The 21281-nt window shown below is 41.5% G+C and overlaps 1 protein-coding gene and 1 pseudogene across 1 annotated transcript in view; one reads left to right on the top strand and one right to left on the bottom strand.

The window, feature by feature from the left end:
* The window catches only part of Adgre1 (adhesion G protein-coupled receptor E1), a 90481-nt gene that overhangs the window by 51957 nt on the left and 17243 nt on the right, over nucleotides 1-21281 (top strand). Inside the window, exons 12-17 of the mRNA XM_028762569.1 lie at nucleotides 180-357; nucleotides 9321-9440; nucleotides 13274-13458; nucleotides 14355-14525; nucleotides 15903-16097; nucleotides 17926-18161. Of these exons, the coding sequence (XP_028618402.1) occupies nucleotides 180-357; nucleotides 9321-9440; nucleotides 13274-13458; nucleotides 14355-14525; nucleotides 15903-16097; nucleotides 17926-18161 (1085 nt within the window). The remainder of the gene's footprint in view (nucleotides 1-179; nucleotides 358-9320; nucleotides 9441-13273; nucleotides 13459-14354; nucleotides 14526-15902; nucleotides 16098-17925; nucleotides 18162-21281) is intronic.
* LOC114617073 lies at nucleotides 12444-12899 on the bottom strand (annotated as a pseudogene).

Genomic DNA, 21281 nt, shown 5'->3' on the forward strand with positions numbered 1-21281 from the left:
GGAGCAGCAGGAAGAGCAAGAGGAGAAAGGAGAGGGGCACGGAGAGAAGAAGCCTGAGGAAGACAAACAGGGAGAGGGGATAGGAGGAATAGTAGGAGAAGAGAGAGCAGGAGGAGGAACAGAAGAGAGAGAGGAGGAGTGGAAGGGGTGGGCATTATCAAATATTTCTTTCCTTGCAGAGTGCAGCTACCAGTGTCTCCCGCATGCTGGAGCAAGCACCCACATTGTTTGAGCTCAGTAGGGAGGAGACATCCACTCTGGGCACCATCTTGCTGGAGACCGTGGAAAGCACCATGTTAGCTGCTCTTCTGACACCCTCTGGGAATGCCAGTCAGACCATTCAGACGGAGTACCTGGGTAATGCATACCCTTGAGGGAAAGGCTGATTTTCAGGGGTGACTTGTAGCTGGGTTCTCATGGCTGTCCACATACCTCCAAAACCTCTAATCCACAACAAAGTAGGTTTAATATTAGTGACACAACTTATTAATCACTTGGCTAAGATCAGACACAACACAAAGTGTGTAATTAATTCATTCAAACAAACATTTGTAGTTTGTCTATTATATGATTTAAGATATGATAATCATTTTCTTGTTCAGATATTTCTAGTTTTCCCATCGGAGGTAATAATTGGATTGTGCCTTTTGGTTTTACATTAGGAAAAGGTTTGTGACTATACCAGGTCATTATTCTAGAGCACTTTTCCTTAGTTACTGAGCATTATTTTTCCCATTAATTAATTTATTTATTCACTTTACATCCTAATTGTACCTCCTCCCTCTTCTCCTCCCAGTTCCATACTTACAAATTTCTTCCCCATTACCCCCTCCTCTTCTCCTTAGAGAAGGGGAACTTCCCCTTGGATACAATCCAGACCTGGAACACCCAGTCTCGGCAATGCATCCTTTCCCACTGAGGATCAACCAGGCAATACAGATAGGGAAAGGGAATCCAGTGGTAGGCAACAGAGGTAGGGACAGCCCCTGCTCCATTTGTTAGGGGGCCTACATGAAGACGAAGCTGCACACCTGCTTCAAATGTGTAGGAGCCCTAGGTCCAGACTCTGTGTACTTTCTGGGTAATGGTTTAGTCTCTGCGAGCCCCCATGGTCCCAGGTTTGTTTGCTCTGTAAGTCTTTTTGTGGTGTCCCTTGACACCTCCAACTCACTCAATCCTATTTCCTACTCTTCCACAAGACTCCCTGAGCTCTGCCTGACGTTTGGCTGTAGGTCTCTGCATCTGTTTCCATCTGCTGCTAGATGAAGCCTCTCAGGAGACAGTTATGCTAGGTTCCTGTCTACAAGCATACTCAAGAGTCATTAATAGTGTCAGGGGTGGTCTCTCTCCCATGGGATGGGTCTCAAGATGGGCTAGTCAGTGGTTTGCCATTCCCTCAATCTCTGTCATAACTTTGTTCCTATACATCTAGCAGGGAGGAAAAATTTTAGGTTGACAGTTTTGTGGGTGGGTTGATGTCCTTATCCCTCCACTGGGAGTCCTGTCTGGCTACAGGAAGTTGCTGTTTCAGGATCTATATCCCCCACTGCTAGGAGTCTCAGCTAGAGTCACCATCATAGACCTTCTAGAGCCTTTCCTCATCCTAGATCTCTGGCACATCCTAGAGATTATCCCACCCCACATCATCTTCCTTCTCTCTTCCCTACTCTCCTTACATATGATCTCCCACGACCCCATTGCAATCCCTACCACCTCTTTCTCCCAGTTCCTTCTTTCCACCCACATCTGATATCTGTGTTGTTTTCCTTCTAAGAAAGATTCAACCATCTTCACTTGGGCCATACTTGTTATTTGGTTTCTATGGGTCTGTTGATTAGAGCATGGTTATCCTGTACTTTATGGCGAATATCACCTTATAAGTGAGTACATTCCATGCATATCTTTTGGATCAGGGTTACCTTACTCAGGATAATATTTTCTAGCTCCATCCATTTGCCTACAAAATTCATAATGTCCTTGTTTTTAATGGCTGAGTAGTATTCCATTGTGTAGATATACTACATTTTCTGTATCCATCCTTCAGTTGAGAGACATCTAGGTAAAAAATCCAGTTTCTGGTTATTATGATAAAGCCTATGAATATAGTTCAGCAAGTGTTCTTATGGGATAGTGAAGCATCTTTTGAGTATATGCCCAGAAGAGGTATAGCTGGATCTTGAGGTAGAACTATTTCTAATCATCTGAGAAACCACCAAATTGATTTAAAGAGTGGTTGTACAAGTTTGCACTTCCACCAGCAGTGGAGGAGTGTTCCCCTTCCTCCATAACCTTGCCAGAATATGCTGTCCTTTGGGTTTTTGATCTTAGACATTCTGATGGGTGTAAGGTAGAGTCTCAGAGTCATTTTCGTTTGCATTACTCTGATGACTAAGGATGTTGAACATTTCTTTAGGTACTTCTTGGCCATTTGAGTTTCCTCTGTTGAAAATTCTCCGATCAGCTCTGTACTCCATTTTAAAAATTGGATGTTTTATTTACATTTCAGATGTTCTCCTCTTACCCCATCACCCCTGCCCAGGAACCCCCTATCCCCTCACCCCTCTTCCTGCCTCTCTGTGGATGTGTCCCTACCTATCCCCCCACTCCCAACCCTACACCTTCAAATTCCCACCCACTGGGATGTCCAGCCTTCATGAGACCAAGAATCTCTTCTCCCACCTATGCCCAGCAGGGTCCTCCACCCTTACATATACAGCTGGAGCCATGGATCCCTCCCTAAGTGCTCCCAGGCTGGTAGTTTAGACCATGGGATCTCTGGTTGGTTAGTATTGTTGTTCTTCTCATGGGGCCACAAATCCTTTCAGCTCCTACAGTCTTCACTCCAACTCCTCCATTGGGATCCCCATGATCAGTTCAATGGCTAGCTGTGAGCATCTGCCTCTGAATATGTCAGACTCTTGCAGACCTCTAAGGAGACATCTATATCAGACTCTTGTCAGCATGCACTTCTTGACTTCCACATATACATCTACCTTTGGTGACTGCACATGGGAAGGATACTCAGGTGGAATGGTCTTCAGACAGTCCCTCTTTCAGCTTCTGTCCCTCACTTTGTCTCCATATTTGCTCCCTTGAGTATTTTATTACTCCTTCTAAGAAGGACCGAAGTACCCCCACTTGGTCTTCGTTCTTCATGACCTTCATGTGGCCTATGAGTTGAATCTTGGGTATTTCAAGGTTCTGGGCTAAAATCCAATAATCAGTGAGTGAATACCATGTGTGTTCTTTTGTGATTGACTTACCTCACTCAGGATGATAATTTCTAGTTCCATCCATTTACCTAAGAATTTCTCGAATTCATTGTTTTTAATAGCTGAGTAATACTCCATTGTGTAAATGTACCATATTTTTTGTATCCATTCCTCAGTTGAAGGACATCTGGGTTCTTTCTAGCTCCTGGCTATTATAAATAAGGCTGCTATGAACATAGTTGAGCATATGTCCTTGTTATATGTTAGAGCATCTTCTGGGTATATGCCCAGGCATGGTATAGCTGGATCCTTAGGTAATGCTATGTCCAGTTTTCTGAGGAACCACCAGACTGCTTTCCAAAGTGGTTGCACCATCTTGCAGTCCCACCAATAATGGAGAAGTGTTCCTCTTTCTTCACACCCTTGCCAGCATCTACTATCACCTGAGTTTTTAATCTTAGCCATTCTGACTGGTGTGAGATGGAATCTCAGGGTTGTTTTGATTTGCATTTCCCTAATGACTAAGGATACTGAACATTTCTTTAGTTGCTTCTCAGCCTTCGAGTTTCCTCAGTTGAAAATTCTTTGTTAGGCTCTATACCCCATTTTTTAATAGGGTAATTTGATTGTCTGGAGTCTAATTTCTTGAGTTCTTTGTATATATTGGATATTAGCCCCATATCAGATGTAGGATTGGTAAAGATCTTTTCCCAATTTGTTGGTTGTCATTTTGTCCTATTGACAGTGTCCTTTGCCTTACAGAAACTTTGCAATTTTATGAAGTCCCATTTGTCAATTCTTGATCTTAGAGCATATGCCATTGGTGTTCTGTTCAGGAACTTTTCCCCTGTGCCCAAGTATTCAAGGTTCTTCCCCACCTTCTCTTCTATTAGTTTCAGTGTATCTGGTTTTATGTGGAGGTCCTTTATCCATTTAGACTTGAGTTTTGTACAAGGAGATAAGAATGGATCAATTTGCATTCCTCTAAATGTTGTCCTCCAGTTGAACCAGCACCATTTGTTGAAAATGGTGTCCTTTTTCTACTCGACAGTTTTAGCTCCTTTGTCAAAGATCAAGTGACCATAGGTGTGTGGGTTCATTTCTGGGTCTTCAATTCTATTCCATTGATCTTCCTGCCTCTCTCTGTACCAACACCATGCAGTTTTTAATTACTACTGCTCTGTAGTACAGCTTGAGGTCAGGGATGGTGATTCCTCCAGAAGTTCTTTTATTGTTGAGAATAGTTTTAGGTATCCTGGGTTTTTTGTTATTCCATATGAATTTGAGAATTTCCTTTTCTAACTCTGTGAAGAATTGAGTTGGGATTTTAATGGGGATTGCATTGCATTGAATCTGTAGATTGCTTTTGGCAAGATGGCCATTTTTATTATATTAATCCTGCCAATCCATGAGCATGGGAGATCTTTCCATCTTCTGAGATGTTCTTTGATTTCTTTCTTCAGAGGCTTGGAAGTTCTTGTCATATAGATCTTTCACTTGCTTGGTTAGATTCACACCAAGGTATTTTATATTATTTGTGACTACTGTGAAGGGTGTCATTTCCCCAATTTCTTTTTCAGTCTGCCTATCTTTCATGTAGAGGAAGGGTACTGATTTGTTTGAGTTGCTTTTATAACCAGCCACTTTGATGAAGTTGTTTATCAGGTTTAGGAGTTCTCTGGTGGAAGTTTTGGGGTCACTTAAGTATACTATCATATCATCTGCAAATAGTGATATTTTGACTTCTTCCTTTCCTATTTGTATCCCTTTGACTTCTTTTTGTTGTCTAATTGCTCTGGCTAGGACTTCCAGTACTATATTGAATAGGTAGGGGGGAGTGGGCAGCCTTGTCTAGTCCCTGATCTTAGTGGGATTGCTTCAAGTTTCTCTCCATTTAGCTTGATATTGGCTACTGGTTTGCTGTAAATTGCTTTTACTATGTTTAGGTAGGGGCCTTGAATTCCTGATCTTTCCAAGACTTTATCATGAAGGGATGCTGAATTTTGTTAAATGCTTTCTCAGCATCTAGTGAGAATATCATGTGGTTTTTCTCTTTGAGTTTGTTTATATAGTTGATTACGTTGATGGGTTTCCGAATATTCAACCATCGCTGCATTCCTGGAATAAAGCCTACTTGATCATGATGGATGATTGCTTTGATGTGTTCTTGGATTCGGTTTGCTAGAATTTTATTGAGTATTTTTCATTGATGTTCATAAGGGAGATTGGTCTGAAGTTCTCTTTCTTTGTCGGGTCTTTGTGAGGTTTAGGTATGAGTGTAATTGTAGCTTCAAAGAACGAATTTGGTAGTGTTCCTTCCGTTTCTATTTTGTGGAATAGTTTGAAGAGAATTGTGATTAGGTCTTCTAAAAAGTCTTTAATTTCTTTCTTTATTTCTTCCTTGACCAAGACATCATTGAGTAGAGCATGTTCAGTTTCCATGTGCATGTGGGTTTTCCATTGGTTTTGTCATTATTGAAGACAAGCCTTAGTCCATGGTGATCTGATAGGATGCAAGGGATTATTTCAATCTTTTTGTATCTGTAGAGGCCTGTTTTGTGACCAATTATATGGTCTATTTTGGAGAAGGTACCATGAGGTACTGAGAAAAAGCTATATTCTTTTGTTTTAGGATGAAGTGTTCTATAGATATCTGTTAAATCCATTTGGTTCATAACTTCTGTTAATTTCAATGTGTCTCTGTTTAGTTTCTGTTTCCATGATCTGTCCATTGCTGAGAGTGGGGTGTTGAAATTCCCCACTATTATTATGTCAGGTGTAATGTGTGTTTTGAGCTTTATTAAAATTTCTTTTATGTATGTAGGTGCCCTTGCATTTGGAGCATAGACGTTCAGAATTGAGAGTTCACCTTGGTAGATTTTTCCCTTGATGAGTATGAAGTGTCCTTCCTTATCTTTTTTGATTACTTTTGTTTGAAAGTGGATTTTATTTGATATTAGAATGGCTACTTCAGCTTGTTTCTTGGAAATATTTGCTTGGAAAATTGTTTTTCATCCTTTTATTCTGAGGTAGTGTCTGTCTTTGTCACTGAGGTACATTTCCTGTATGCAGCAAAATTCTAGGTCCTGTTTGTGTATCCAGTGTGATAGTCTGCATCTTTTTATTGGAGAATTGAGTCCATTGATGTTAAAAGATATTAAGGTAAAATGATTGTGGCTTCCTGTTATTTTTGTTATTAGATTTAGAATTATGTTTGTATAGCTATCTTCTTTTGGGGTTGTTGGAAGATTACTTCCTTGCTTTTTCTAGGTTGTAGTTTCCCTCCTTGTGTTGGCATTTTACTTCAATTATCTTTTGAAGTGCTGGGTTTGTGGGAAGATATTGTGTGAATTTGGTTTTGTCATGGAATATCTTTGTTTCTCCATCTACAGTGATTGAGAGTTTTGCTGGGTATAGTAGTCTTGCCTGACATTTGTGTTCTCTTAGGGTCTGTATGTTATCATTCCAAGCTCTTCTGGCTTTTATAGTCTCTGGTGAGAAGTCTGGTGTAATTCTTATAGGTCTGCCTTTATATGTTACTTGACCTTTTTCCCTTACTGCTTTTAGTATTTTTTTTCTTTGTTTCGTGCATTTGATGTTTTGATTATTATGTGACAGGAGGTATTTCTTTCATGGTGTAGTCTGTTTGGCGTTCTATAGGCTTGTATGTTTATGGGCATCTCGTTCTTTAGGTTAGGGAAGTTTTCCTCTATAATTTTGTTGAAGATATTTACTGGCCCTTTAAGTTGGGAATCTTTACTTTCATCTATACCTATTATTCTTAGGTTCGGTCTTCTCATTGTGTCCTGCATTTCCTGGATGTTTTGGGTTAGGAGCTTTTTGCATTTTGCATTTTCTTTGACAGTTGTATCAATGTTTTCCGTGGTATCTTCTGCACATGAGATTCTCTCTTCCATCTCTTGTATTCTGTTGATGTTGCTTGTGCCTGCGATTCCTGATCTCTTTCCTAGGTTTTCTATCTCCAGGGTAGTCTCCCTTCAAGATTTCTTTATTGTTTCTATTTTCATTTTTAGATCCTGGATGGTTTTGTTCTATTCCTTCACCTGTTTTGTTGTGTTTTCTTGCAATTCTTTAAGGGATTTTTTGTCTTTCCTCTTGAAGTGTTTCTACCTGTTTACCTGTGTTCTCTGTACTTCTTTAAGGGAGTTACTTATGTCCTTCTTAAAATTCTCTATCATCATCATGAGAAGTGATTTTAGTTCTGAATCCTGCTCTTCCTGTGTGGTGGGGTGTCCAGGGCTTGCTATGGTGGGAGAACTGGGCTCTGATGATTCCAAGTAACTTTGGTTTCTGTTGCTAGTGTTCTTGTGTTTGCCTTTTGCCTTCTGGTTAACTCTAGTGTTACCTGCCCTCACTGTGTCTGAGTGGAGTCTGTCTTTCCTGTTATCTTGATTGTGTCAGAACTCCTCAGAGTCCAGATGTCTCTGTGATCTTGTGATCCTTAGCTCTTGGGTGGAAGAACTCCTGGGACTCAGGCTGCCTCTGGGATCTGGAAATCCTGCTGCTCTGAGTGCAGTGGTTCCTCTAGAATGGTTCAAGATATGGTGTCTTCACAGGAGCAGACCAGCTAGGTGTTCACTGGTCTGAGTGGAGTGGTTCCTCTAGAATGGTTCAAGATATGGTGTCTTCACAGGAGCAGACCAGCTAGGTGTTCACTGGTCTGAGTGGAGTGATTCCTCTAGAATGGCTCAGGGTACATTGTCCGCTCCTCTGTGTGCAGCAGCTCCTCTAGGATGGCTCAGGATACGGTGTCTCCACAGGAGCAGTCCAGCTTGGGGTCTGCCCCAGCCAAAAGGACCAGGTGATGGGTGGAAGGGAAGTGGTATTCTGGAGAGGTGGGGTTTGAGTTGTTGAATGGGACCTGAGTGCCCCTGGCTCCCAGTTGTAACTCTGGGCATAAGGTAGTGGGTGAGGGTTCTTACCTACTTCTTTGAGTGTAGTGGCTCCTCTAGGATGGCTCAGGATAAGGTGTCTCCACAGGAGCAGATCAACTAGGTACCTGCTCCAGCCAAAAGAACCAGGCACAGGGCACAAGGGCTGTAATTCTCACTCTTGTTAATAGTCCTTGTGTCTGTCAATCTCATGAACACTGGAAGTTCTTTTCTAATTGCTGTTCTGACCAAGCTATCTAAGGCATATGAATATACATAGCACTTTATCAGCTTTGGGAATTTAGGATTCTGATGTATGTGATACAAACATTGTTATCAGCAAAAATCCTACAGACTAAGAAGGTTATGGAGAACAAAGTTGTTTTATGTAGTATGGTCAGGGACCATTACCAGGGTGGTGTAGTGGTGAATTGTGAATACATTGAAAGAACCTGGGAGACTGGTAAAGCATCCTCCTTGGTGTATCTGTCAGGGCATCTCCAGAGATATCTTGGTTTGTGGGACAGTGATGAGTTGAGAAGGTTGCCTTTGAGCAAAGGTGAGGCTGTATATCAGCTGACAGGACCCAGTGGATCAAACACGAATCATTTTATTGACTTTTTTTTTTTTTGCCAGTTGTGTTTGGTTCTCTTCTAGGTCTCTGGGCTATCTAACATCTGGTTTCTGGCCTTCCAGGCAGTGTCAGGGGTGGGTTCTTTCTCATGGCATGAGTCTCAAGCTGGACCATCAATAGTTGGTGCCATCTTTACCCTAGCATATCTTCTAGGTAGGACAACTTGTAGGCCAAAGGTTTCGTGGCTGAGTTGGGATCCCAGTCCCTCCAATGGAGGTCTTGTCTGGTTATAAGAGATAGATGATTCAGGCTTTTCCCCCATTGCTGGAAGTCCCACCCTCACAGATTTCTGGGAGTTCCCATTGCACTAGGTTTCTAGCTCATCCAAGAGATGACCTCTTCATTCCAGTTTTCTCTCCCAGTTCTCCCCACTCTGTCCTCCCTCCACCTCATCTCTTCTGCTCCCATCCTTCCCTTCCCCTGTCTACTCATGATGTCTATTTTATTCTTCCTTCACAGTGAGATTCACGTGCCCTTGAGTCATCCTTGTTACTTGGCTTCTTGGTTTCTTGGACAGAAACTAAATTCAATGTACATATACTTTCTGTGTGTCTTACCAAAAACACCCCCCCTTACTTTCAGACATTGAAAGCAAAGTCATCAATGAAGAATGCAATGAGGAGAATGTGTCCATTAACTTGAAAGCCAGAGGGGACAAGATGAATGTTGACTGTTTCATAATCGAAGAATCACTATCTACAGGTATGGAGCCACCTTGACAGTCAGCCCACTGGGTTTGCTGATCGTTTCAAGGCAGTTATGGGTGGTAGAGAACTGATGACAGAGAGTTTTTTTACCTGCTGGGAATGTTGAACATTAAAAGTTCATGGTCTGTCACCAGCGGGGTGTATCTACCAGCTATGTGTGACTGTCTTGAGTTATGATGATCCATCCACCTGGCTCATTCTATTGTAAGGCTTTCCATTGGGTTCTAAAATTTGATTTATTGAGCATATCATTTTTGCAATTTCAGTGTGATGCTGTTACTATTTCTAATCTCTTTAGCAAGCGTGACTTTTGTGACCAGGTTGCCTTTTTTATTTTATCTAGGTATTTATTTGAACCTTCTTCAGATTCATTGAGTTTATCTATGTCCTCTTTGATTTTTGTTATTGTTTTAATTTAATTTTATTAATTTATTTTATTGTTTGAGAATTTTATGTAAGCATACAGTGTATTTTGATAAAACATTTCCATCTCTTTTTCCTCTCTAATTTCTTCCCCCTCTCTCACCAGTTTTCCATCTCAACTGTGTGTTTTTTAAACTCATTGAATTCACTTTGTGCTTCCTGTGGGTGCAAGGGTCCATCTACTGGAGATGGGTATCTTCTCAGGGGGAACATATCCCTGAAGACAACAGCTCTCCAGTAGCCATTAATTGTCAACAGCATTTCAGCTAGGAGTGAGAGTTCATAAGCCCCTCTCCATCCATGTTGGGATTTGGGTCTAGCTTGGTTTTATGCATGCAGTCATAGCTGCTGAGAGAGTCCATGTATAACAACTCCATCATGTTTGAAATGTGGTGCTTTTCTGTGGATGGTCATTCCTTCTGGATTCTACAATCTACTCCCCTCAGTCAGGTTGATCCCTGAGTTTTGAGGGAAGGAAGGTGATATCAATGTCCCATTTAGAGCTGAGCATTGATATTCTCATTCTTTTACATTCTTTGTTTGGGATTTCATCTACTTCACCCTTTTTGGCATCCATCATTGTGGAATTTGTGCTTTTTGGATTAGCCATGTTAACTTGAGTTTTTCTATCTTTCATGTGTTACTAGATTGATATTTTCATATCTAGGATTAGAACATAACAATGGAAAGAAAACAAATAAATAGCAGATAGAAAGGTAGATAGATAGATAGATAGATAGATAGATAGATATAGATAGATAGATGGATAGACAGACATCAAACATCAGATCAGGTGCTCAAAAGACCCAGCAGAAATCAAGTGGGGCTACCCCACTGAAGCAAGCAACTGAGTTTCTCAATCAAGAATGTCCCGGAAATAGTGGTGTCTCCTCAGTTGAGGCTTTCAAGTCAAAGAAGAAATAGCAACACCTAAAAATCACATCAACAAAGTAAATGCTCACAACATTGGGGAGGAACTGACTATGGATGTTGAGGTTGGCAGCTGGAGTTCCTGACCCAGGTTTCTCCTCTTGGCTGAGCTTCTCGTGGATGAAATTTTGGCTTCTCTTTCCCACCTCAAACACTTTCACACCATGGGACAGATACAGCAATTTCTGTTTAAAAATACACACATAGAAATTAATGAGTAAAAATTAGAGAAGAGAGAAAAGAGAAAACAAATGCAGAGCTTAGTGGATAAAGGCACCTGTCACCAAGCCTGATCACCTGAGTTCAATTCCCAGGACCTACAAGATAGAGAAAGTAGGTATGGGAAGACCTGGTCCACTGTGGGTGGCACCATTCTCTGGACTGTGTGAATAGAGGAAGCAAGCTGAGTAGTGAGGGAGCAAGGAGGCAAAGATGCACAATCTCTCTTTGTTCTTGACTGTAGATGTGATGTGACTAACTGCTTGAATTCCTGCTCTGACAAGTTTTAAATACTAGGGAGTTTGTTAAGTGTGTGTGTGTGTGAGAGATATATGTGTGTGTGTATGTTTGTGTGTGTGAGAGAGAGAGATATGTGTGTGTGTGTGTGTGTGTGTGTGTGTGTGAGAGAGAGAGAGAGAGAGAGAGAGAGAGAGAGTTTAGGTATCTTTACATCTATCTATCTATCTATCTATCTATCTATCTATCTATCATCTATCTATCTATCTATCTATCTATCTATCTATCTATCTATCAGCTATCTATTTTTTATGTGTGTGTGTGTACGAACATACATGAACATGTGCATGTATGCACACACGCATACCAAGGTACACTAATGGCAGTTACAAGACAACTTTCAGGAGTCAGTTTGGTTCCCTTTACTGTGTGGGGACTGTATAAAACTCAGGTCTTCAGGGTTGGTGACACTTTCCTCTTCTGAGCCATCTCTCCAGTGCCAGGTATAATACAATGGCTGTGTATGTGATTCTGTGGCTTCTAAGTTACATTGCTTATTGGTGTCATTTATGTACAATTTGTTTTGTATGACACTAGGCAGCAAGCGTGAACCCTCACACATACCAGGCCAGCGCTCCACTAAGCTCCCATCCCTATCAGAAGGTTTACAGCTGATGCCAAGCTAAAGCTTAAGCTCACTTTAAAACTTGAGAAACATTACGAGGTCTGTTTTCCTCACTTCTCAGAAATGACTCCCCTTGTATATGAAATCATATGGAGGTTTCACAAGCTTTAGTGTTTATATCAGGAATGAGTGAGGAACACAGGTGGGTGAAAGTGTGAACTTTCTGCCCCTAAGTCAGCACAGCTCTGTTGATATTCCTAGTGCCCTCTTTGAGGGCTCCAGGAAACACATCTCCATAGGTGTTTTGTGTATTTTTTGTTTTAATTTTAACTAGAACAGCTGATGATTTTATTTTCAAATTTCACAGTATAAGTGAAAAACTTTACTTGTTTTGTATCACTTCTCCCTCCAAAAGTAGTCTATCTGTTAGGAAGGGAAGTTTCCTTGTCATGTATCTAGTAAACACCCAGGCTCAGCACCAAGATCCCCTGGTGAAACACAACAAGAAATACTAAATGATAAAGAGCCCTTCTGCTCTCATCTGTTTGGCTGTGTCATGCCAGGTCATGTGGGTGCTATCATAGGGCAGGCAGGAGGTCTCATCTTTGGAGGCCCAGGCAACATGGGCATGTGGCCTCCCATGGGTGGTCTCATCCCAGGAGCTGGTCCCACAGGCATCATCCCAGGAGGAGGAGGAGGGCCCATAATTGGCATCATGGGAGGGCTTCTCATATGGGATGTAGGCATCATGCCAGGCCGAGGAGGACTCAGGAGACTGGGGGGAGGTGGGATCATGGTCTCTGCAGGTAGAGGAGCAGAGAACGGAACCAGAGGGATCTTTCCTTGTTGAAATGCAGCCATTGTTTTGTCAGTCAGGCTCTGGGCCTGCTCTTCCATCCATTTCTGGTAATAGTCTTTCACATTCTCTTTGTGTTTCTGACCATTGTAGTGTGTCTTCCTCACAGACAGAGAATCGTGGGTAAAATACATATCACAATAGTCACAATAAAACTTAGGCATGTTGCTCCACAGGCCATTGGCTACCCTGGTCCCTACTGTCAGAAAGTAGTGTTTGGTGTATTAGACCTGTTGAGTTTTCTTGACTCTCAGAGAGTAGGAACAGTAGCCTGGAGTTTGGGTGGGGTTTCTTTCCTTTTCCATGTCTCCTCTTTCCGTGGTCTTCCAAACCTGCCTTAGCTGTTCTAGAAATTCTTGGTTATTTAAGTCCTTAGAGTAGATTAGGGAGAGTCTGTGTATGTACATTTCACATGTGTTACATGTATGTGCACATGTTGCTGTGTGTATCCATATTTCCTGTGTGCACGTATGCCATCTATAGTATCTATGGAACAAACAGTTCTTTCCCTCTTTGTTTTTATTTTGGGGACATGCAGGGAACCCAGGAGTGGCTTTTGTCTCCTTTGCACACATGGAATCAGTTTTAAATGAACACTTCTTTGAAGATGGTCAGGCCTTCTGGAAGCTGAGGATGAATTCCCGTGTTGTTGGTGGCATTGTAACTGGGGAGAAGAAGGAGGACTTCTCCAAGCCTATTGTCTATACCCTCCAGCACATCCAGGTTTGTGTGTTGTCTTCTGAGATGTCTAGAGGAGTCAGTCTCGCTACCCAAGATGCTCTAACCTATTTAAAAAACAATTGATTGTTTTGTTTTCAAATGATCACAGATTTGGGTGCAAGAAATGCATTTCCATTTTTCCTTTACTAAGAGAGATGCTCTGTGCCCTTTTCTAAGTTTCCTTAGTAGTGACATACTACAACCTATAATGCAACAAGTGTTCATGCTTGTGTGTATGGATTTGTGCAAGTGTGTATATGGTAGCTAATGATCAATGTTAGGTGTCTTTATTGCTCTCATTTTATTTTTTAAAGATTTGTTTTTATTATTTATAATTATGTGTATGTTTTCCAGTGGGTATATACATGCAAGTGCATGTGCCATGGAGTCCAGATGCATCAGATTTGATGAAGCTGGAGTTACATGTGGTTGTGAGCCACCATTTAATAAGGATACTGGGAACCAAACTCAGCTCTTCCAGGAGAGTAGCAAGTGCTGCTAACCACTGAGCTATCTACCTTTCGTCCTTAATTTTTAAGACCAGCTCTGTCACAGAACCAAGGGTTTGTTGATTCAGCCAGGCTGTCTGGTCAGCAAGTCATGTAAACTCTTACTTCCTTCCAAGGCTAGGATTTAAATGTTTGTGTTGGGTATTTGAACAGCTTCCCATACATATACAGCAAGAACTTTTTGTCTGCTAAGCTATCTTCTTAGCTCTTAAAGAAGTTTTCCTGAAGCAATAACAGTAGTCAAACACCAGATCAAGCACCACTACAGACCGAAATACAGTCAGTTTTTCCATTTTCTGAGTTTCTAGTCCCGGATGGATCTCAAGTCTGGTAACATTGAATCAATTCCAGTGTGAAGTTCACAGGAGACTGGGGCTTCTGATCTTTCAGCCAAAGCAGAAGTCTGAGAGGCCTATTTGTGTCTCCTGGAACACTGATGTAGAGAATGGGAGGTGGACACCCTCGGGCTGTGAGATCATGGAAGCATCTGAGACACACACAGTCTGCAGCTGTAACCGGATGGCAAACTTGGCTATCATCATGGCTTCTGGGGAGCTTACAGTGAGTATTAGTAGCTCATTCATGTTTCCCTGAGTATCTTGCCTGAAGCCTTGCGGAGGTGATTGGCAGAACATCTTTTGTGTCTCCTTATGGTCTTAAGTATTGTAGAAGGTAACCATAGAGGGAGAGGAATATGTGCCACACCTCCATGATTAAGGAATCCATTATGTGGTTAGAAAGCTATGACACTGAAGTACAAAGTCAGACATAACAATCCCAAATTATTCAGGCTTTCTAAGAGGAATAAGACTAAAAGTACAAACACTTGTTAGAGAGATTTTATTAGACTGGCTTGCATAATATGATGTGTGCATTCCAACAATGGTTGCCTTCACATTAGAGTGGCAGAGAACCCAGTAAATGATCAATATATAGAGTGGCTGAGAACCCAGTAAATGATCAATATATAGAGTGGCTGAGAACCCAGTAAATGATCAATATAAGGAGCTGGATATCTCAGCAGCCTCACTCTGGCACTAACAGTCTAGAGGATTTCTGGAGCACCATGGATTTCTGTCCACATTGGAAACCTGATGAATCTGGATTCTGGTATCAGCCAAGGAGTATTGTAGCAGCTACAATATAAGAACAGATAGACGCGCCAGATGTGAAGGTAATGAGGCAAAAAGTAAAGCTTTTCCTTTAGACCTTTTTTGTCTAGGCTTCTACCCAAATATAGGCTGGTTCTTCTCACTTTAAATAACCTGATCAATAACATTTCTCAAAGGTGTGCCCAGCTTCTGATTTAACTAAGTTGACCAACAAAATTAACTGTCACAGACTATAATCAAACATACCCATTATATTTTACAGGTCTCATTTAATGAGCAGTTAAATGATCTAGGACATTTTTGCTTGAAGCTAACTTTTTATTGGTCAATTTCAAATTTTACGGGACAGAAGATTGATGCTCAGTGGCATGCCTCATCGTGTAGTTAGTGACTAGTGGTGTCATTTGTGTTCTATTCTTAGGCCTGGAGCAATTTAGTCACAGCTCATCTGACCAACAGATGGCTGGTAGTTTCCTTTTTTTTCCTGCCTTCAAAAATGTCTGTATATATATTCCATGAAGAATCTATACTACACTCAAGAGGGTGTATTACATACTCTATGACAAGGGATTCTGGGAACAGTAGTTTGTAGATGTCCTCTCTAGTATGGAGGATCAAGAAAACATTGGGGGTTGTGTGTGAATACTCAGGGATGCAATCAGATTTCTCAGAGTATCATGGATAACATTCATAGCATTCTGAGTCCAGCGGACAGAAGTCCTGAGACTTTCAGGAGGTCTGGGTAAGGTGTTATCTTTTCTTTTCTGGTGCTGAGGGGGAATTTTAGTTCTATTGTGAAACCAACAATTTTTCTCCTTCCTGATAGATGGAATTCTCCTTGTATATCATCAGCCATGTGGGTACAGTCATCTCCCTGGTATGTCTTGCCTTGACCATGGCCACCTTCGTGTTGTGCCGTGCTGTTCAGAACCATAACACCTACATGCATCTGCACCTTTGTGTGTGTCTCTTCTTGGCCAAGATTCTCTTCCTCACCGGTATAGACAAGACTGACAACCAGGTTTGTGACCCTTGGGCTGTGCTCTTATCCAGCTGCACCATCTGCCCATGTTTTTTTGCTCATCACTATCTAGTTCCCTCTCCCAGGGCCTTTTCATAGCATCCCCTGATAGTGTCCTAGTTTTCTTTCTTTTGCTGTGATAAACAATATGACTAAAAGCAACTCGGGCAAGAAAGAGATTCTTTTAGCCTACACTTTCATGTCACAATCCACCAAGGCAAGGACTAAAGTAGGGACTTATGAGGAATGCTGCTTGCTGGCTTTCTCCTCTTGACCTACTTAGCCTGCTTCCTTATACAACATAGGACTACCAGCCCATGTATGGTGTTGCCCATGATGAGCTGGGCCCTCCCATCTCAGTGTTCCACACTCTTACCTAAAGGTCAATCTTAGTAAGGCAATTCCCCAGTCAAGGTTCCCTCTTGACTTTAGTTTGTGTCATGTTGACAAGAAACTAACCAACACAATCAAGTTCTCACAGGATTGACAGGTGTTAGTCTAAAATCAGCTCCTTAAACGTTTTATGAAGTATTTTGGCCCCTTCCATTGTTTTGTTTCCTCATTATTCTTGAGTATGTGGTATGCGTGTGTATGTGTGTGTGTGTATTTGCATGTGTTTGAACACAAGTGTGTTGTGTGCATATGGAGGACCAATGTAAGGAATTATCTTCAATCACTCCTCCACATGTCTCATTGTGGTGAAGTGTTTCAGTCAAACCAGGGCTGGCCAACATGCTTAGTCTCACTAACAGGCTTCCTTCCAGGGCTGGAATTACAGGTGAGCCCCTGTGCCCACTTAGCACTTATGTGGGTTCTGGGAACCCATACTTTGGGAGGAATCCAGTCCTCACACTTCCGTTACAAGTGGTTTAACATTAGAGGTATCTTACCACCCCTGCTTCAACACACACACACACACACACACACACACACACACACACACACACACATTATGTGTGAGTGTTTGAACATGTGTGCACATGTGTGAATATATGCACATGTCATGGAATGCATACGACACAACTAGCAGGAATCTGTTCTCTCCTTTCATGTGATCAAGCAAGTTCATTGATCAGCTGAGCCATCTCATTGGCCTGACCTTGTGTTTTTGAGACAGAATCTCTCATTGGTCGGGAAATCACCAATTGGTCTAGGTTGGCTAGATAGTGACCCCCACAGGCAGTCTCCATCCCTTCTCCATACTGTCAGGCCTACAGATGCACATTTTCTTGGCTGGCTTTTACAAGGATCCTGGGATGAATTATCTTACCTGTGGGGCATGGAGTGGGCAAACACTTTACTGACTGATGACAGATTGAGAAGACTTCATACGAGTCTAGTTGGTGAATGAATGTGATAGTGGGCTTACTTATAGAGTACACGGTCACGTATAAGAGTGTGGGAGGCTCCCAAGTAGTTGCATCACTGCAGAGCTACACTGCATTATGGATGATAATTTCATGGAAGCTGTATCATGGAATCCCCATTCTCCTTAAGCTCCCATTGCTTATGTACTCTAACTTTTTCTAGGGTTACCCTCAGCTATGTGAAACCAGGAGGAAGTACACTTGGAGTCCTAGGTGCCGTTCTCTCCCTTCCTTGATGAGATCCATTACTGTGACCACAGACATTTCTCTGTCTAGTTGCCATGGCTACCTGGACAAGATACTCACTACTCATAGATGGTGAAGGGGCAGCTACATTATGCTTACTGGAAAACAGGCTGTATTGTTTGAGAAACCCCAGTAGAAGCCATTCCTCCCTTGCTTTTGTACTTCAACCTTCTACCTGCATGGAGGATCCTGACATGCAGACTTCTTCCCTGCAGACAGTTTGTGCCATCATTGCGGGATTCCTACACTATCTTTTCCTTGCCTGCTTCTTCTGGATGCTGGTGGAGGCAGTGATGCTCTTCTTGATGGTGAGAAACCTGAAGGTGGTGAATTATTTCAGCTCTCGCAACATCAAGATGCTGCACCTCTGTGGCTTTGCCTATGGGCTCCCAGTCTTGGTGGTCATGATCTCTGCTACTGTACAGCCATGGGGCTATGGGATGCATAACCGGTGAGAGTCATTTTCTTCTCTATGAAGATCTTGTTACCAAACTTCATGATAACTGTACTAGCTGCCTGATCAATGCCATGACAAAATACTTAATAATAATAAAATTAAGGGAGGAAGGTTTTATTTTAAACACATGTTGAAGGAATATGTATATTGTGGCAGAAAAGTCAGAGAAGGGACTCAAGCAGGGACCTGGAGGTGGGGACCATCCCACTTATGGTCATGTTTATCGAGTTTTAATGTAAGGCCCAGGCCCACCAGCCTAGGAATGGTGTTGCCTACAGTTGTCTAGGGCCTCTTGCATCAACAAACATTTAAAGAAATAACCCAAAGATATGCCTACAGGCCAATTTTATGGAGGTGGTTCCTCAATAGAGGTTCCCTCTTCCCAGGAGACTTTAGTATGTATTGAGTTAACAAGCACTGACTGTCACAACATTCAAACTACAGAATACCTATGTGGCCACTAAGAACAGTGATTGCAGAAGTGATATCACCAAGTGATTCAACCCTGATTGATCATGTATATAGGCAAGAAGACGTTTCTACGGTGGAAACCATAGGCCTTTAAGTATTCAATGCCAATGCTAGCTCCAGGATGTAGAATTCAGTGATTTATGTCTCAAAGTACTCAGATTGGAGGCATTCGAGTTTCATATCTGTTGTTCTGATAAACTACTTTGACAAAAGGCAATACAGGAGAGAAGGGGGTTCTAGTTCAGTTTGCAGTTCTAGGTTACAGTTCATCATTGTGGGGAGTCAAGACAGGAACTTCAAATGTCTGGTCACATGGCAGCCACAGTTAAAAGAAGAGAGAAATGCACTCAGCTCCATTTTCTACAGTTTAGGAACCCCCCTACCTAGGGAATGGTTCTGTGTACATCAATTAACTTAATTTAGACAATGGGCAACTGAGCCTGCTGATTTCCATCTTCCCAATGAACCCCTTCTACTTTCATGACATTGTTGGTGTTATCTAGTGAGTTTAATTGTGGTTACTTATAGAGTATGGGTGAGAGTTTATTTACAGGATTGTGGGTAAGTAAAGAAAATTGCCCCTCTCTCCTAGCAACTATTAGCTGTCTATAAATCCTCAGGGAGAAGTGGGGACTTGTGGTGTACTCAAGGTAGCTAGCTGGGTTAGCACGAGGGCAGGTGCTTAGCTGATAGTCCTTTGCAACTGGAGTGCCAAGGAAGGATGCAATAGCTGGCAGGTAGATAGTCAACTTGCCCTGGATCCAGCATTATTATCTTACTTAAAGAAAATATGAAAATGTGTCCTTGAAATTGGAGTTTATCATTAACATAAAATACTGGTTTAACAGTATTTTACAACATTTTAGCAATGCTCAACTCTTCCTCTGCCCTGGTAAGGAGTAGGTCTCTATAGTTATATTGTTATCAGGACCATCAAATTGTTTACTATACGGAGAACATACAACTGTCAGAGTGTATTATTCCAGGAAGAGAGTATCTAGTTGAGCTAATTTGACTGTTTTCCTAAATGCATAAATAAAATCTGCTCAATCTGTATAATGCTACTTGTACATATGCTTCCTTAGCTGATCATTTGGTATTGGAGGATCAATTGTTATGCTCTTCCCCAGGGAAGACTATTTCTTTTACTATCAGTATTCTGTAGTTTTGCCTGCAATTCTTTGTGTAGAGGTGAGATTTTGTAGCCTTTCTCCCACATGAAGCCTCTGAACCACAACAATGATGTATGCCTTGATAACCCTACAGGTACAGCATTGGTATGCATGCCTTGATGGTAACCAACAGCTCTTTAATTGGACTTAAGACACACTCAATGAGGGCTCTGCACCTCCTCTGGGTAGGATAATAGAACTGGGCCTGGTGGTGTGAGCAAAGGAGATCCAGCCCTGAGGGGATAAGAGCAGGAGAGCTGGCTCTGCCCTTTGCCAGCTGCTGTACTCTGGTAAGCTGGTCCCACCCCTCACTGGGCAGTGCTGGAATGCTGCCTAGGTGGTGTGAGCATGAGAGAACCACCAACTCAGCTACCACCCAGGCCCAGATCCAGGACTTTGAGTTGTCCAGCCCCAACATCTGTCCCATCTATGAAATGCTGGAGTGCATGAAGGGGCTGTTTCTCCAGAACCAAAGATACATGATCTCCAAAACACAAGGGTAACTTCAGGATATCAGAGAGGGGTCCAATCATGATCCAGTATTGATAGCATAGCAGAAGCCAGAGGCCTCAAAACAGACCAATGACTCACTGCAATGCATATTTGCACAAAAGGCTGTTTGGGCAAAAATTTATACAAAAAAGTGTGACACACTGTAGCATAATTTCTAACCATGACAAGGTTTTTAAAAATATTTTTTTATAACCAGGCTGAGCAAGCCATGAGGAGCAAGTCAGTAAGCAGCGCTCCTTCATGGCCTCTGCATCAGCTCCTGCCTCCAGGTTCCTGTCCTGTTTGAGTCTCTATCTTGCTTCCTTTGATGATGAACTGTGATGTGGAAGCATAAACTGAATAAACACTTTCCTCCCCCCACCAAAAAAAGTAGTCTGACAAATATAGGTGGATTTCTTTTTGGGCTATACAATCTCTTTTGTGGCCTTTTAATTTTTGTTTTATGTATTAGTTATACCAGTGCCATGCACTTTTGATTGAAGTCATGTAATGTGATGTGTGATGCCTCTAGTTTGGTCCTTTTTCCCCTACTTTTTTTCCTATTTGCGTATTTTTTTTTCTGGTTTCAGACATTTTGAAAATTGTCGGTTTTGTTTTTTTTTTTTTGGTACTTGTGGTATTTTTCTTTGTCAAGTGTCCAGAATACAGAAGAAAGAATACATAGCCTTGGCTTATAAGATACTTAGAGTCTCTTGAGGAACATATATATATATACATATATATATATATACATATACATATATATATATATATATGTATATATATTTATATTTATTGTATTTTCTCCCATTAAGTTACTACTTTAATCAGTTGATGACCTTTATCTTTGATGTTTTTTTTAAAATCCAATTTATTTGTTTATAACTTTATTGTCTTTGGTTTTAATATTATATTTGATACAAATAGAATTTTATATATAATTTTTGATAGTTTATAGACTTGTCAGAAAGATATATAA

Source organism: Grammomys surdaster, unplaced genomic scaffold, assembly GCF_004785775.1.
Source record: "Grammomys surdaster isolate TR1022 unplaced genomic scaffold, NIH_TR_1.0 62, whole genome shotgun sequence".
Classification (NCBI taxonomy): Eukaryota; Metazoa; Chordata; class Mammalia; order Rodentia; family Muridae; genus Grammomys; species Grammomys surdaster.